This window comes from Capra hircus, chromosome 28 (assembly GCF_001704415.2).
Source record: "Capra hircus breed San Clemente chromosome 28, ASM170441v1, whole genome shotgun sequence".
NCBI lineage: Eukaryota > Metazoa > Chordata > Mammalia > Artiodactyla > Bovidae > Capra > Capra hircus.
In genome coordinates, this window is record NC_030835.1 from 40,465,013 (window position 1) to 40,481,157 (window position 16,145).

The window sequence follows — 16,145 nt, forward strand, 5'->3', positions numbered from 1 at the left end:
TCTTTAAAATGGTAATATTTATAATATTTTATAATTTGTATTATTTGTAATTATAAATATTATTAGTTACTTCCTTCAGATCATTTGACCATAATATCTGACAGTTGTCTTTTTATCACGAATATGTGGCACGCTCCCCAGTATGGTGCTGGGTACACAGTGGGTGCTTACGAGCGGGTAAATTCTGAGGCAGTGCTGGGGGTCCCGGGCCCAAGTGCCCTGCCCTACCCAAGGGCCCACTTCCAGTTTCTGTGATCATGGCTTTTTTCTTAAAGAATTTTTTTTTGAATAAATAAGAAGAAGCACTTGGTACAAATTTTTAAAAGAACAGGACACAGTAAAAGTAAATCTCCTTCCAACCCTCTGCCCCAAGTTAAGTGGGCCCCTTTGCAGTGATATTTCTGCAGACGCAGCTAGACATGTATAGAAAGACCTTTTGGCAACTTCAAAGCATTCCATAGTGTGGCTGTGCCATAATTTATTTAAAACCAGTTTGCTATGGATGAAAATTTAGCTTGTTTCCAATTTTCTCTCTTACAAACAATAGGGCTGTTAAAAAATATACTGAGGCATTTTAAACTTTTTAAGAGTTTTTTTGAGCAAAAATCAATCGGAATCAGGCGGTGCCAAACCAGAAGTAACTGGGAGACACCACCGACAGGAGGAAGAGAAAGTTTCACAGAGAAAACGTGGAAGCAAGGGGAGGACTGACTGGCTATAGTCCAAAGCCTAATTGGCTGTTTGTGACTGGTCATCCTCAGGCTTCCATTTCATAACCTTGAAGCATTTACAGGAATAGATGGGGTTTGCTGGTATAGGTGCCAGGGCATTGGAGCTCCCTCAGGCTGATGGAGTCTTGTTTAACTGCTTTAATAGTAAAATGCATATGGCAACTCTGCTCATGTGTGAGCACATTTGCAGTTTAAGCACCTGAATGAGGAATTGCTAGAAAGGATGAAGCAGAGAATGGTTGCTGAGAATATCTGGACATTTGTGACTCTGTTGGGATCAGGTAATATTTATGAATTTTTTTACAGACGTCTGACAATTTATGATGACTTTCTACCCAAAATTTAATGTCATTCTCTGCATTCAATTCTCCCTCTTGTGTTCTTCATCTTAAAATTTCCTTCAGATAAGGCTTATGTGTTTCTTATTTAAATTTGTTCCTAGCTGTTTTCTTTTCTTGCTGCTATTGAAAGTAGGTCTTTTCTTATACTTTATGTTCTGATTATTATTTGTATATGTAAAGCATATTGATTTTGGTAAGCTGATTGTGTTGTTATTTGTGTAAATAAATTTTGTGTTTGTTAATACTCTTAGGTTGTCTGGCTTACAATGACATCACCTGTCACTAATAATGTATCTCCTCCCTTCCAGATCGTAACTCTCATTTGTTTTTCTTGTCTAAGCCAGTATCTCCAGTAAAATATTTCAGTGTTGTTAGTGGGCACTCTGTCCTATTCCCCATTTAATAGTAATGTTATTTTCAATATCTTCAAAGGGTCTGGAATAGAAAATTCCATCATTTTCTGACTGGTTAATATCTGAAAGTAAACACATACACACTTTTAAAGCATTGCTTTATTAGAAACATTTTGTGCAATGTAAATACATGACTCATCCCATAACAGAAAGATGAGACAAGTAAAGCTGATACATTTTTCTATCCTCCATACTCCAGAAGATTAAAAAACAAATGTTAAAGGTGCACCAGTGACTTGGGCAACATTTTTAGTTTAACACATAAAAAGTAAATTTCATGAAGTAATAGATTACATGACAAAATTCAAAGATTAGATAAGATGAGGGTATTCAGAATTAGAGTATCAAATTATTTCTTAATGTAAGCCATTAAACAGTGAGTGTAAAGCTGCTTTCTCTAATGTTTTCTGAAAAACACCGATTAGATGGACGTTTTCAAGAAAATCTGCCTATTGTCGCAGAGTAGGTGGCTGTTCCTGGCATGACTTTACAGGGAATGGGGAACGAATGGTGGATTAGGTCAGCGGTGGGTGGTGGGTCCTGGAAGCCTGTCCGAGCCTAGACTTCATGGTCAGAGTGCAGTGATGCTCATCTCGGGGTGTGAGGAGCCAGGGTTTCCCTAGGCCCAGTTCTCTGAGTCTCAAGCAGGAGTTCCAAGATGACCATCTGTTCTCAAGGGAACAAATAAGCTCTAGGGCTCGCAGTCCCTCAAAGACACTGAAAGCACTTTAGTAAGAACACAGGTAAGAGTGGTCTACCTGTCTTCAGCGGTCTAACTGTTGCTCCTGGTCCCCTATTCACCTGCTCTGTGCTGTGGGTAATGTTCATCAGTCTCCCGAGGTTCAATTTCATTAACTACAAACACCTGCCCCATACGGCTGGAGTAAGAACTAAGATGATAACGATTATAAAGGTGTTGGAACAGTCCCAACACACATATGTGAGCATTTCCACACTCCTGTGCTGGGGAACCCACCCCTACTACATAGGAAGACTGCTGCTGCTGCTGCTGCTGAGTCGCTCCAGTCGTGTCCAACTCTGTGCGACCCCGTAGACGGCAGCCCACCAGGCTCCCCCGTCCCTGGGATTCTCCAGGCAAGAACACTGGAGTGGGTTGCCATTTCCTTCTCCAATGCATGAAGAATAGTTTCTAATATTACACGTTCATCTGATTTGAGGAAGATCATTTTGATGTTGAAATTTCAAGAAGTTAGGAGGAACCGGGAATGTCACTGACTGAGAACATGCCACAGCTCAGGCTGGTGGAAGACAAATGTCTGGCGTTCAGGTGCCAGCAGCTCAGTGCAGACTACCACGTAATCTATCATCGCTTCTCTTGCGTGGTGCCATGGAATCAGATCCAAAGTCATCATTTTCCATCTGCACTTGTGCTTGTGGTCCTGACTGTCTCCATAAAAGCTTAGTTTTTTTTTTTTTTATTGTTATTGCTTTGTGGCATTTAAATTCAAGCTCTAATCTCCTCTTATGTTGCCCTAACAGAAACTGTCCTATATTATGGTTTCAGATACAAAGCCCTGGGTTTTTGGGGGTCACAGTGGCTGAAGAGGGGCGTGAGAAGGTCGTGTGGGCAGAAGAAACACCCTGGCCTTGTGCAGGCATCCTGGCTGCCTCTGACGCCAGCACAGACTAGGGATGAGCTGCTGCTGCTGCTGCTGCTGCTGCTGAGTTACTTCAGTCGTGTCCGACTCTGTGCGACCCCATAGACGGCAGCCCACCAGGCTCCCCAGTCCCTGGGATTCTCCAAGCAAGAACACTGGAGTGGGTTGCCATTTCCTTCTCCAATGCATGAAAGTGAAAAGTGAAAGTGAAGTCGCTCAGTCGTGTCCAACTCTTAGCCAACCCCATGGACTGCAGCCTACCAGGCTCCTCCGTCCATAGGATTTTCTAGGCAAGAGTGCTGGAGTGGGGTGCCATCGCCTTCTCCGGGGATGAGCTGCAGCAGGTGGTTAAAGCATCATTCACCCACCTTGATCTGGCATCTCAACAAGGAGATGGATATGCTGCCCCCTAGGGCACTGGAGAACACTTATTTGGGGCACACTCAGCTAGTCATTGGCTTCCAGAATTTTCAGATACATCATAACCTCACATAATTATTCATGATGGTACCTGAGTCATATAAAACCCTTGAGTTAGGTGACTGCTAAAACGTCTCATGGGGTTTCTTAGGATGACACTTCTCAAAGTAGGGATTTGTTAGAGACAATTCTGACTCTACAAGTTTTGCTTCACTGAAATTAATTCAAGGATTGAGGAATTCCATGTGCCATGTGACTAGTACATAATATTGCTTAGACATGATAAATAATTCAGGAATTTGCTCCATCATTGAAAAACATTGAAAAGCATTCCTAGAACAAACTAATTATATTATTACTAAAATATGCATAGTATATATTTTTTAAGTGCTCACCAGAAAATTGTAGAAAATACAATCAGAAAATTCATGTGCAGTCTTTTGCTGGTTCCCTGGGCTGTGGCCACCTGCTGGCTTAAGCAGGGCCATCTCCTGACGGAAGCACTGCACAGCACCGAAGGCTGAGCAAAGCACCAGCTGCCTTTGGAAATGGCAGTGAGACTTCGGAAAATGACAAAGATTGTCTACTGTCCATGGATCCAAAAGAAGACAGGAGTGTCACTACTCCTGTAAGCATCAAGAGACAGAAATACAAAACCACCAGTCAGTCAATTACACTTACAAACTGTGGCCAGTCCTTACTAACTCAACACTGCAAAAATCTGGGGCTTTACCGGTAGCTCAGTCAGTAAAGAATCTGCCTGCAATGTGGGAAACCTGGATTCAGTCCCTGATTGGGAAGATCCCTTGGAGGAGGGCAGGGCAACCCACTCCAGTATTCTTGCCTGGAGAATCCCATGGACAGAGGAGCCTGGTGGACTACAGTCCATGGGGTCACAGAGTCAGATATGACTGGGCGGCTAAGCACAGCACAGCAAAGGTTTTGAGTTTCATCTCTAACGCAGACATAAGTGACATAAACCAGCATTTGGATCATGACACCCCCAGAGAATGCAGTAGATGGATGGAACATTAATAGAATTTAAATTTAAAAACTATGATCCATTAAACTTGGGGAGTTTCGGGTGAGACAGAATCAAGAGGGTTTTCTTACTTGAAGCATTCTCAAAGGCTAATATGCTGATTGCACCATTGCTCTCCAGCAGAAATGATGGCATAGGACACTTCCCAAACATGCCAAAGGAGAGTGGTGTGTCTGCAGAGCATCTCTCAAGGCTGCCCTCCTCAGTGCACCTTGGGAAGCGCTGTTGGGTGAGTTCAGCCTATTCTACAGCCACCTCACCAGGGGGGGGCCTTCAGTGCCCCACATTACTATTACTGACTACAGCCCTGCCTCACTGAGTACAGCACTGGTTAACTGAGTTCAGCACTGCCTCACTGAATACAACACTGCATGACTGAGTACAGCACTGATTAACCAAGCACAGCAGAGATTAACTGAGTATAGCACTGATTATCTGAGTACAGCCCTGCTTCACTGAGTATATTACTGGTTAACTGAGTTCAGTACTGCATCACTGAGTGCAGCACTGATTGACTGAGTACAGCACTGATTAACCAAGCACAGCAGTGATTAACTCAGTATAGCACTGATTATCTGAGTACAGCCCTGCCTCACTGAGCACTATCCTGTCCTGAAGCTTTCCATTTCCATGTCCTGCCTGATCCTGGGTGAGAATGGTTCAGGGGAATATACGAGAGGCTTAAACATTTAAATAAGTTCCCAACCCACTTATGGCCCCTACTCCCTTTCTGCTCTAGTTGTCAGTGAATTTCAGCAAGCACTGATGAAACATCAGGGGCCATCCTATAAAGACAGGCATTGCCACAACAGGAAAACCAGAGGGCTGGGGCTCATGATAGGCTGTCTCTTTAAAAATACCTTCTGAAAATTTTGATCTTAATTCTCCTGAGATGATAGAGAATCACAGGAGAAGTTAAGGTGAAAACCTGTTATTTCCAGATTCTAGGGTTAATTAGCTCCCTTATACATGCGCCTGTAGGAAAGTGTAGCAGGTATGATGAGAGAGACATGTATGCTTTCCTTTTTTATAAGTTCTTAAATCAGGAGCTATTTTAAGTGCAGCAGAAAGCAAGATAATGCAGGGAAGGAGACATCTTTCTAGCAGAATTCACCCCAACTTCTGTCTAATGAGGTTTCCTTGGTGGTTCAGATGGTAAGGAATCTGCCTGCAATGCAGGAGACCCAGGTTTGATCCCAAGGTTGGGAAGATTCCCTGGAGAAGGGAATGGCAACCCATCCCAGCATTCTTGCCTGGAAAATTCCATGGACAGAGGAGCCTGAGGGGCTACAGTTCATGGGGTCGCAAAGAGTTGGACACGACCGAGCAACTAACAGTTTCACTGTCTGTCTAATGGGGTCTGTACCGGAGAGATTTTTTTCAAATCCTCTGCAGAATGCTCTTGTTAATGACACAGTAAAAGTGTCTCAGACTGACAGAAGGAAATCAGCAGATCAACCCCCCCCCGGCCGCCCCCGCCGCCCTGCATATTCCAATCTGCAAACTCCCCTGAACTCAGGCCCAGGAGAGAGGACCACCTTCGGCTGGGCATCCAGGCTGCACATCTCCATAATGGGTTCAGGCACACTGGTTATGCAGAAGGGATGGGAGAGGCCCCCAGCACTCATGCTGATAACACGGTCACTCACCCTCCGTCCTGTCAGGCCTCAGGACTGTGCTTCCCGGACGCCAGCTGTCACACAGGAAGCTGCAGCCTCCCTCTCCCCCGCCTCCTTTGCTGGCTGGAGCTGCAGGGCCATGGCCTGGAGAGTTTCCTTCACCATCTGGAGCTCCCCCTTGAGAGACTGTGCGCACGTTGTTAAGGAACACGCGTGAAGGTGATGGGCGGCCCCTGCAGCCTCCCAGGGATCTGCTAAGAGCCACGTGCCTGCTGAAAGCAGATGGGCACTGCCCTCTAATTGCAGTTTCAAGTTCCTCCAAATTGGACCAATTAAATATTAATACAAATGTTACACTTCTTTTAAGAGCGACTGCAGTTCCTACAAGGCCCGAGGTCATTGACTGTCTCAAGGAAGGTTTCCAACAGGAAAAGGAAGAGTCAGCTTTTAGGCTGAGACAGATGGCAAGCTAGGATGCTCCACGGAATATGGTCAGCGTGACTGTACTCCTGCTAAGCCCCCTGCTGGGGTGGGGGCCCCTGGCACATCCAAGTGCTCTGACAGTGGAGAGGAAACAAGGCTGGAAACCAGAGTCTCCTGGAGAAAGCCAGGACTGGGCGCCAGCACGGGTCCACACTCAGTCATGAGTTACAGTGCCTGTCGGCCACTGGCCAGCCTTGTCACCTTGTGTAAATCATTTTGAATCTCAGTTTTCTCCTGGAACAATGACTTCAAAACCCCTTGGGTTCTAATCTGCTGTCATGTGTTATTATGCTCTAGGGTACTTGTAAAAAAGCCATTCAGGGCACTAGAGATTTGACAGAAGGCAGGGAACTTGCATTCTCTGGGTTGGCTAGTTGGTTGATGCATTTTTCTTTAAACTGTTGGGCTCTTAGTTTCCTAACCTATAAAGTTGTTTCTCCTGTAGATAAAGCAATCACAGAGAACTTAGCAAATAATTCGATGGAATAAATAATATGACTACCATTCTTTAACGAGATGAGCTCTCTTCTAGGTGTTTAAGCTCAGGAACATTTAACCAATGGTTGTCTTCCTGTCTGTCCACAGCTTTTCCTGGTGTACCTGCAGTCAGAACAATTCTAAGACAAATACAGAATGAGTGGTGGATTAGATTCTCTTAATTTAATAAGCAAACTAACTTAACTTCATCCAACAGGAACTTAAGAAGAAACACAGAAACATGTTGACCGCACTTAAACACTGTTAAGTCATCGCACGAGGTCAGACCACTTAAATATTACTAGATCAGATACGGAGAAAACAGAAAGCTTTAGGGTAAGCAGCTTGCAGAAATTTTCCCACTCAGACTGCCTACATCTACTACAATGTTGTTTTATCCAAATGCGATGTTGATGCAGTGTCAAGAGATAGAGATACCTTTAGGTTATGACTATAGGAAGCTTTCTTTTTTCTTTTTTAAATAAGGAATTCCAAAGGATCCTGGGAATTATGCAAATGAACCTCACCTAAGCAAAAATCGCTGAGCCACCCTGACAAGGCTCTGGCAGTTATTCTTGCTCTTGAAGCCTCACTAGACTTCATCATTTACCTAATTTACATACATCTACTATGATGATTCACTCCTTGCACTTGAACTTGAGGGGGGGGGATGAGGGCGGAGTTGAGATCCAAGAGAAGAAAGCATCCAATACTTGTCTTTTTCCTTTTTTAAAAGACTTCATTTTCTTCTATTTCTCTGAACAGCTCTGTTAATCTTTAGTGAAAATACATATGACTTTACACAAGCAGGAACATAAGTGGTCCCAGACCAAATACCAAGCTGCCAATTAATCACAAAGTTAAGCTACGTTTATAAAGAATAAACATAGAGCTTAAGCAGTTTATGAATCCTGACAAACTCCTGAGACATCATTACCTCTGATAGGCAGTCTGGGACGACAGGCCCCACTCTTGTGATATGCTGAATGACAACCAAGCTTTTTAGAGACAGAAACTGAACCAAACTCAACTGCCTCTTAAAGAAGTCATACAATGTCTCGTCATAAAATGTCTAGCATTGGGAGAAGACACTGAAAATGGGTTTTGAAAAGAAAGTGAGAGAGAAGCCACAAAAGAAAAAGACTGTTATACAACGAAAATAACACTCAGACCATAATCTCAGACAGTCTCAGCCCCTCAGACAATGGTCTCCAGGGATACAGGGAGGAATGAGAAGATGGAGATTTGAGGATGTGCCCATCAGCTCTGGGAAGCTGGCAAATGCTTTCATCATCTTACTTATAAAATGCAGATTTTCCTGACTCTCCCCCAATAAGTTCATAGTTAAAGCCGACTGATATTTGACCACGTGTTTTGTGAAAGTTCTGAGGAAACAGAGTAAAACTTCGGTGCTGGAATTTATGTATACGTGACAGAGGTGCTTGTTACATCTAGGTGCAAGAAGAGGTCTACAAGGGGTTAAATGACTCTCAGTATGTCAGTGCTCTAGCAGCCTCTCAGCCAAGTGGGTATTTCATTCTCTGTAACAGATACGCCCCCAAAGACCTGTGGCAGCTGAGAAAATCAGCACATAAGTTTCAACAATGGCACAAGGACTGCCATGCCAGTATCTTTAAAAACCCCTTTGAACCCGAGACCGCCTTGCTATAGACTACAGGTGTATTAGGCAAGAGTATTACTTCTTTAAAAACTTTTTTTACAATTAAAAAATATTTTTAAAAATTTTGGCTGTGCTGGGTCTTCGCTGAAGCACATGTGCTCCTGAATTTTGCCACATGGGCTTGGCTGCCTGGAAGCAAGAGAGATCTTTGCTCCTTGACTAGGGATTGAATCCACGTCCCCTGCATTGAAAGGCGGATTCTTAACTAGTGCACCAGCAGGGAAGTGCCAAGAACATTACTTCTTGATAGTAAAATTGTGCAGAGTGTGTTTGCAATGAATAAAGGCACGTTTCACACGTGTCTTTCGGTGCTAAGACAACACTGTCCTTTAGGGCAGCCATGTCCAAAGATCCTCAGATTTTTTTCAAAGGGGTCTTTTGTTTATACATCAGAAACAATTGAGTATTTTACTGCCGATTGTGATTCTAAGCGATCATTTTATTAGCTGGGTCAAACGATGGTCTTCAGTTCATCTGATCCCCTTTGCTTCCAAAAGAAGTAAGTTACTCATTTGCTAAATTATTTTTTCATTATCAACAGTGATCCCTCTGCAGGCCCTGTGGCCACAGTCCTGGGAACTTTCCTTCATTCCCAAAGCCAAAAGTGAGGGGCCCAATTGTTGACGAGGAAAGAGGAAAGCCCCACCCACAGGCAGCAGCCTCAAAGGGTGTGAAGCTTGCGCAGGCGCACTTCCTGCGGTGCCGCCCAGGGCCAAGTTCACCCGTGCTAAGCCTGCAGTAGGAGCCAGGTGTCCACACCTCTCCTGGGCTCCCGCGCCTCCTCTTCCCAGTCCACTCCTTTTCGTGGGGACCAGAGGGAAGAACCCAGGCCCGCATATTCGCATCAGACTAGTGGCACACAACGGTCAAACTGCAGCGTCTTAGGGTCTCAGTTCTTTCACCTATGACCCCATGATGATCACAATCCCTCTTCCAGCTCTTCAGTTCTAGAGGATGAAAGCACTTCCAAGGAGGCAAGAGCAAGTCCCCCAAACTCCCATTTCCTTTGTCAGTTACAGCTGCATGTTTTAAGGCTGAACCAAGCAAGGGCTCTTAAGCTCATGTGGCATTTTGCACGTATCTGGATGTATTTAGAGTGTTTGCATGCCATCAAGCACCACCAAGACTAATGGATTGGGCACCATGCATTCCAAGTAAAGAGAAAGAACAGAAATCCAGGAGGGTTTCCTGGACATGAATGCAAATAGAACCACAGATAGAATCAGTCTGTGCCGTCTCATCTAGGATTCAGAGGCGGGCAGAACTACCCTGGGGGCTCTGAAATATGCTCAGTGTCCTACTCCTAGGTGTCCTTCTTTCCTTCTGAAAGTGTGTTGTACAAGATGAAGGAGAAAGAGAAAAACCGCTGCTAAAACATCCACCTAACCTAGACGGTTTTCGGTTAAAGCACTATGTACGTGGAAGAATGATTCCATCCCCTCAACATGTTTTTTTCAAAACACAACTGCTAATTAGGATCCAAAGTGACTGTGAAATTATACTACAGACTCAGACAAACACTCCTGGAAATCCCGGCTTGAGTGGCAGTGAAGTCGCACCTCCCGTCCTCGCCTTAGATGCCAGGCGTGAGTCACCTCTGTGGCGCCGGCTCTTCCAATTAACGCTGCAGACTCTTCTCAGGTGCTTGCCGTGTGCTTCCTGATGGGTTGGTGCTGTTACTCGGTGTGACTTAGTGAGCCTGTCAGGAGGATGAAGAGACACAGCCTGTCTTCTCCCCTTCCTCCACTGTCAATCCAGGGACTTCTTCATAAAAACAAGAGACTGCAAGTCAGCATCCAGGCCTTGATGTTAAATCAGGATGCCCAGAGGATCTGCTGGGAAGGTCAGCCCCACTGCTTGTGACTGGCCCACCCTCTCCTGATGCTGTAGCCCAGGGCTTTCTCGCACTCGTGGCTTATGCAAAGTTCCGGGCCTCTGCATCTGGAGTGTCCAAGGCTTGAATCTTCTGGACATGGACATTGATGTGGGCTTGAATTAATCATGTTCGTTCTGCAGCCTACACACAGGAGGATCTGGCAGAGTCCTTAATGGAATCAAACAAAAATACTACGCTCGCTGGGAAATTCTTTCCTGTTGTTGACGGCAAGCTGTTTCTTTCAACCGCACTCAGCTCTGCCTCTTTGATCAAGAATGGAAACACAAACCAGTCGGAGCCTGGCTGGAGGATTTCAGCAGCCTCTTTGAATCGAGATAAGCTCTCATTTGAAACAAGAGCTTCGGTTTGTGTAAGAAGCTTCAGCAGTGCCTTGTAAATGTGTCCTTCTATCTCAAGGCACCGAGATCCAGTAAGCGCCACTGTTTGAATTCAAAGATACCTTCTTTGTATTTACTCTCAATCAGTGACACAGAACAAAGCCAGAGGTGCAGAGGAAAGTCTGCATTGAAATCCATATTGTGGTGTAAATTTTATTGGTGGAGGGTGACTTCAGTACCTAAACCAGTGTTTCCCAATCCTGGTTTGACATGTTCCCTCTACGTTTCCATTTATTTCAGCAAGGACCAGCAAAATTCTCAATAAACATATCTTCACTAAACACCTCTTATTAAAGCTTAACATTTTGATAGTAATTGTGTGTTCCACAGAATAAGCCTGTCCAGCTACTTACAGGCCTCCTGATTGGCCATGAAGGACCATGGGCTGGTGGCTGGATGCTTTGCCATTCGTCAGAAATGATCTTGGACAGTCATGCAATTTCTAAGCCTCAGTCTTCTCAACTATCAAATAGAAATAATAATTCCTATCTGTCTATAGAAATTTTATCAGAATGAAATGACTTTTCATATAAGTCATTGTAGGGTTACCAATAAGTTCTCTCAAGGCTTTATTACAAAATGATTGAATCAGTCTATCTTGAAACCTCATATAAAAATGGGATGTGGTGTGATCTTGTGACACTGACAATGAAAATGTTTTTCTACCTAAAACCAAGCACTTAACCATGACTTCCCAGGTGGCTCAGACGGTAAACCATGTCTACAATGCGGGAGACCTGGGTTCAATCCTTGGGTCGGGAAGATCCGCTGGAGAAGGAAATGACCATCCACTCCAGTACTATTGCCTGGAAAATTCCATGGACAGAGAAGCCTGGTAGGCTACAGTCCATGGGGTCACAAAGAGTCGGACACGACTGAGCGACTTCACTTACTTACTTAAGAACTGTGTTCAGCACATCTCCTGAATATTACCCATTTAACTCAAATGAAAACCTTAGTGAGTGCATGCTCAGTCACTTCAGTTGTGTCCGACTCTTTGTAACCCTAAGGACTGAAGCCGCCAGGCTCCTCTGTCCATGGGATTCTCCAGGGAAAGGATACTGGAGTGGGTGACCGTGCCCCCCCCTCCAGAGGCTCTTTCTGACTCGGGTCGAATCCACATCTCTTACATCTCCTGCACTGGCGGGCAGGTTCCTCACTTGCGGCACCTGGGAACCTACAGGTACATGTTGTTATCTGACGTTAGAGATGCTTATAGAGGCATCTCTAAACCTATAGAGACCTGTATGCAGGTCAGGAAGCAACAGTTAGAACTGGACATGGAACAACAGACTGGTTCCAAATAGGGAAAGGAGTACGTCAAGGCTGTATATTGTCACCCTGCTTATTTAACTTCTATGCAGAGTACATCATGAGAAATGCTGGACTGGAAGAATCACAAGCTGGAATCAAGATTGCTGGGAGAAATATCAATAACCTCAGATATGCAGATGACACCACCCTTATGGCAGAAAGTGAAGAGGAGCTAAAAAGCCTCTTGATGAAAGTGAAAGAGGAGAGTGAAGAAGTTGGCTTAAAGCTCAACATTCAGAAAACGAAGATCATGGCATCTGGTCCCATCATTTCATGGCAAATAGATGGGGAAACCGTGGAAACAGTGTCAGACTTTATTTTGTTGGGCTCCAAAATCACTGCAGATGGTGACTGCAGCCATGAAATTAAAAGACACTGACTCCTTAGAAGGAAAGTTAGAACCAACCTAGATAGTATATTGAAAAGCAGAGACATTCCTTTGCCAACAAAGGTCTGTCTAGTCAAGGCTATGGTTTTTCCATTGGTCACATATGGATGTGAGAGTTGGACTGTGAAGAAAGTTGAGCACTGAAGAATTCATGCTTTTGAACTATGGTGTTGGAAATGACTCTTGAGAGTCCCTTGGACTGCAAGGAGATCCAACCAGTCCATTCTAAAGGACATCAGTCCTGGGTGTCCATTGGAAGGACTGATGCTAAAGCTGAAACTCCAGTACTTTGGCCACCCCATGTGAAGAGTTGATTCACTGGAAAAGACCCTGATGCTGGGAGGGATTGGGGGCAGGAGGAGAAGGGGACGACAGAGGATGAGATGGCTGGATGGCATCACTGACTCGATGGATGTGAGTCTGAGTGAACTCTGGGAGTTGGTGATGGACAGGAAGGCCTGGCGTGCTGTGATTCATGGGGTCACAAAGAGTCAGACACGACTGAGTGACTGAAATGAACTGAACTGAACTGATAGAGGCATTATCCACTGTCCATGATCCCATTGCTCCTGAATCTGGCTTGGAAACACTAAAAGCAACCTATTTATACACATCTCTGTCCCCTCTCAGCCTCCTTCCCACTACCCATATCTATTAAGGAGAAAACCCAATTCTCCAGAATCAAACAAACATTTTTGAAAATTTCTAAATGAGAAGCTAACACAGACCTCAAATGCAGCTGTCAGAACTGCTACCTGAGCCCACCAGAAGCTGGGGGTTTTCCCACCGAGGAACAAGCCCACCTGCTAGCCAGGAGCCGCTCGGTGTGCACTGGCCCTTGGCAGGACCCTGCTCCCCGATGCCCAGCCGCAGACTGTCACTTGTCCATCTGCTGGAGGCCACACTCCCCTAACAACTGCTCAAATCTGTGGGATCCATGAACATGAAATAAAAGTGAAAGGCAAATATACTGCTACTATTTCTTTGGCCAGCTTTTTAATGAGAACTTAAATAACAGTTTATTAGGGGCAGGGAGTTACAAAAAACAGAATGTCTGCTTTTAAAAATGTACCTTGAGCAATTGGAAATAATCACTGATTAAGCTGAAAAAATTTTTCCTGCTAAATTTAATAAGCAAGGTGAAAGATTTCAGGTTATAAGGGGAAAGGAAACAGAACGCTGAATCCATCATTAGACTGTGGATCTGAATACTTGTGATTATGGTTAATGCTTGACCATTCAAATCTCTTTAAACACACACACATATTCCAGATAAAGTCTGATAAGAACTAGAATTCTGAAAAGACAGCAATGAGACATAAAGTTCAAAATGGCCACATTTCTCACAAATACATCTAATAAAGTCATACTATTGAACACAAAGGATAAATGAACAAAGAAGTACTTTCATCTAGAGAAGTTTCAACTTATGATTAAATACCTTAAAAAAAAAATAACAGGACGAAGCTGTATATGCCTTCATCCATCTTGCACGCACTCATCTGCCCTCAGAAGAGCTAACCAGGGGCAAACCATACACTGATTAATATGGGATTCAGTGCTTCATGTGGGCAAACACCTAAGCCAGTAGTTTCTTGCGCCATCTTGCTCACTGGCAACTAGTTTTGATAAAGGGATTTGCAGATGTGACAGGGAATCTTGTATGAGAAAAAATTGGAAGGGAGCGATATGAAGTCCCACTAACGTGATACAAGAGGAAGCTGAAGATGGATTTGGGTTTCTCGGTATTCAGAAAGCCCCTAGAAAACCGAGGCAGTCAGACTCACAACCATCAGAGCCCCACAAACCCAGCTGCACAGCCCCAAAACTACATTTTTCTTTGGCCTAATTTTGTGCATGTCTGAATTTCTTTGGTAATTTTTAGCAGTCAGGTTTAGTCATCAAAAATGCCAACTTACCAAAACCTAGAGAGAAAACATCGCATACTGAATAATCTCAGAGATCAGAGGTGTGTTGAACTCCAAATACCAGGAGTATCTATTGGTTTCCATCTGCTGAGGCATAGGAAAACTGCAATTTTTTAAGACTTTCTTTTACAAAGTAACCTAACAGGTGCTCCACCTGCAGGATTAAAAGGATATGAATGAGATCTTCATCATGACTATGGATTGCCATGTGCAGCTGATCTTCTAAGTACAGTAGCTTCTTGCCTATGGTTTCACATTTTTCTCCAAGTTCCGCCGAAAAGATGTAAGATTCCTGGCCAGGGAAAAAGAAAAATATATCATTAGTAAATTACAGGTATTTTCAGGGCTATGAACACATCTGTGATTCATCCAAGGGTCCACAAAGGGAAGGCTCCCCAACACAGCTCTGCTACCTTCTGCATCCCATTGGAATCATGCCAGAAACTTTGTCTTCCCTGGAGGTCATTCTTGAGAATGGCAATTTCAGGTTATTACTGAATGATAAGCTGTATCTACATGACTCCACAGTTTATCTCCTGCATCTGGTCATTTCTAAGACTTATACCCAGTATACCAACTCCTAAAGTGGATTTATTAAAGGGGAAGCCTGGGTCTTTGAACTGCATTCATGGGCAAACTCACACGGGAATAGGAATGCTAACCAAAGAGAGGCTGACCTGTAAGAACAGAGAGATGTTCCTTCAGGGGCACAGGACTCTAATAGGGCACTGAACATGTATCTGTACACTAGTCACAGTCCCTGAAAGCTACAATATTAAGGAGACTTTTTAATGATTTTTTAAAACTTTTATTTATTTTTTAATTGAAGGATAATTGTTTTACAGAATTTTGTGTTTTCTGTCAGACTTCAACATGAATCAGCCACAGGTACACCCATGCCCCCTCCTTCCTGAACCTCCCTCTCATCTCCCTCCCCATCCCACCCCAGCCCCTGCTTGGGTTTCCTGAGCCATACAGCAAATTCACGTTGGCTATCTATTTTACATATGGTAATGTAAGGTTTTCCAGTGGTCATGTATGTATGTGAGAGTTGGACTATAAAGAAAGCTGAGTGCCGAAGAATTGACGCTTTTGAACTGTGGTGTTGGAGAAGACTCTTGAGAGTCCCTTGGACTGCAAGGAGATACAACCAGTCCATCCTAAAGGACATCAGTCCTGAATATTCATTGGAAGGACTGATGCTGAAGTTGAAACTCCAATACTCTGGCCACCTGATGCCAAAAGCTGACTCATTGGAAAAGACCCTGATGCTGGGAAAGATTGAGGGCAGGAGGAGAAGGGGATGACAGAGGATGAGATGGTTGGTTGGCATCACCGACTCAGTGGATATGAGTTTAGGTGAACTCCGGGAGTTGGTGATGGACAGGGAGGCCTGGCGTGCTGTGGTTCATGGG

The 16,145-nt window shown here is 44.2% G+C and overlaps 1 protein-coding gene across 1 annotated transcript in view; it reads right to left on the bottom strand.

Moving 5' to 3' along the window:
- DISC1 (disrupted in schizophrenia 1) overlaps window positions 1,576-16,145 on the bottom strand; it is a 446,732-nt gene continuing 432,162 nt past the window's right edge. The window contains exons 12-14 of the mRNA XM_018042542.1: window positions 14,905-15,022; window positions 6,216-6,373; window positions 1,576-2,151 (exon numbers count right to left, since the gene is read on the bottom strand). Coding sequence (XP_017898031.1) covers window positions 6,234-6,373; window positions 14,905-15,022 — 258 coding nt within the window. The 3' untranslated portion in view covers window positions 1,576-2,151; window positions 6,216-6,233. The remainder of the gene's footprint in view (window positions 2,152-6,215; window positions 6,374-14,904; window positions 15,023-16,145) is intronic.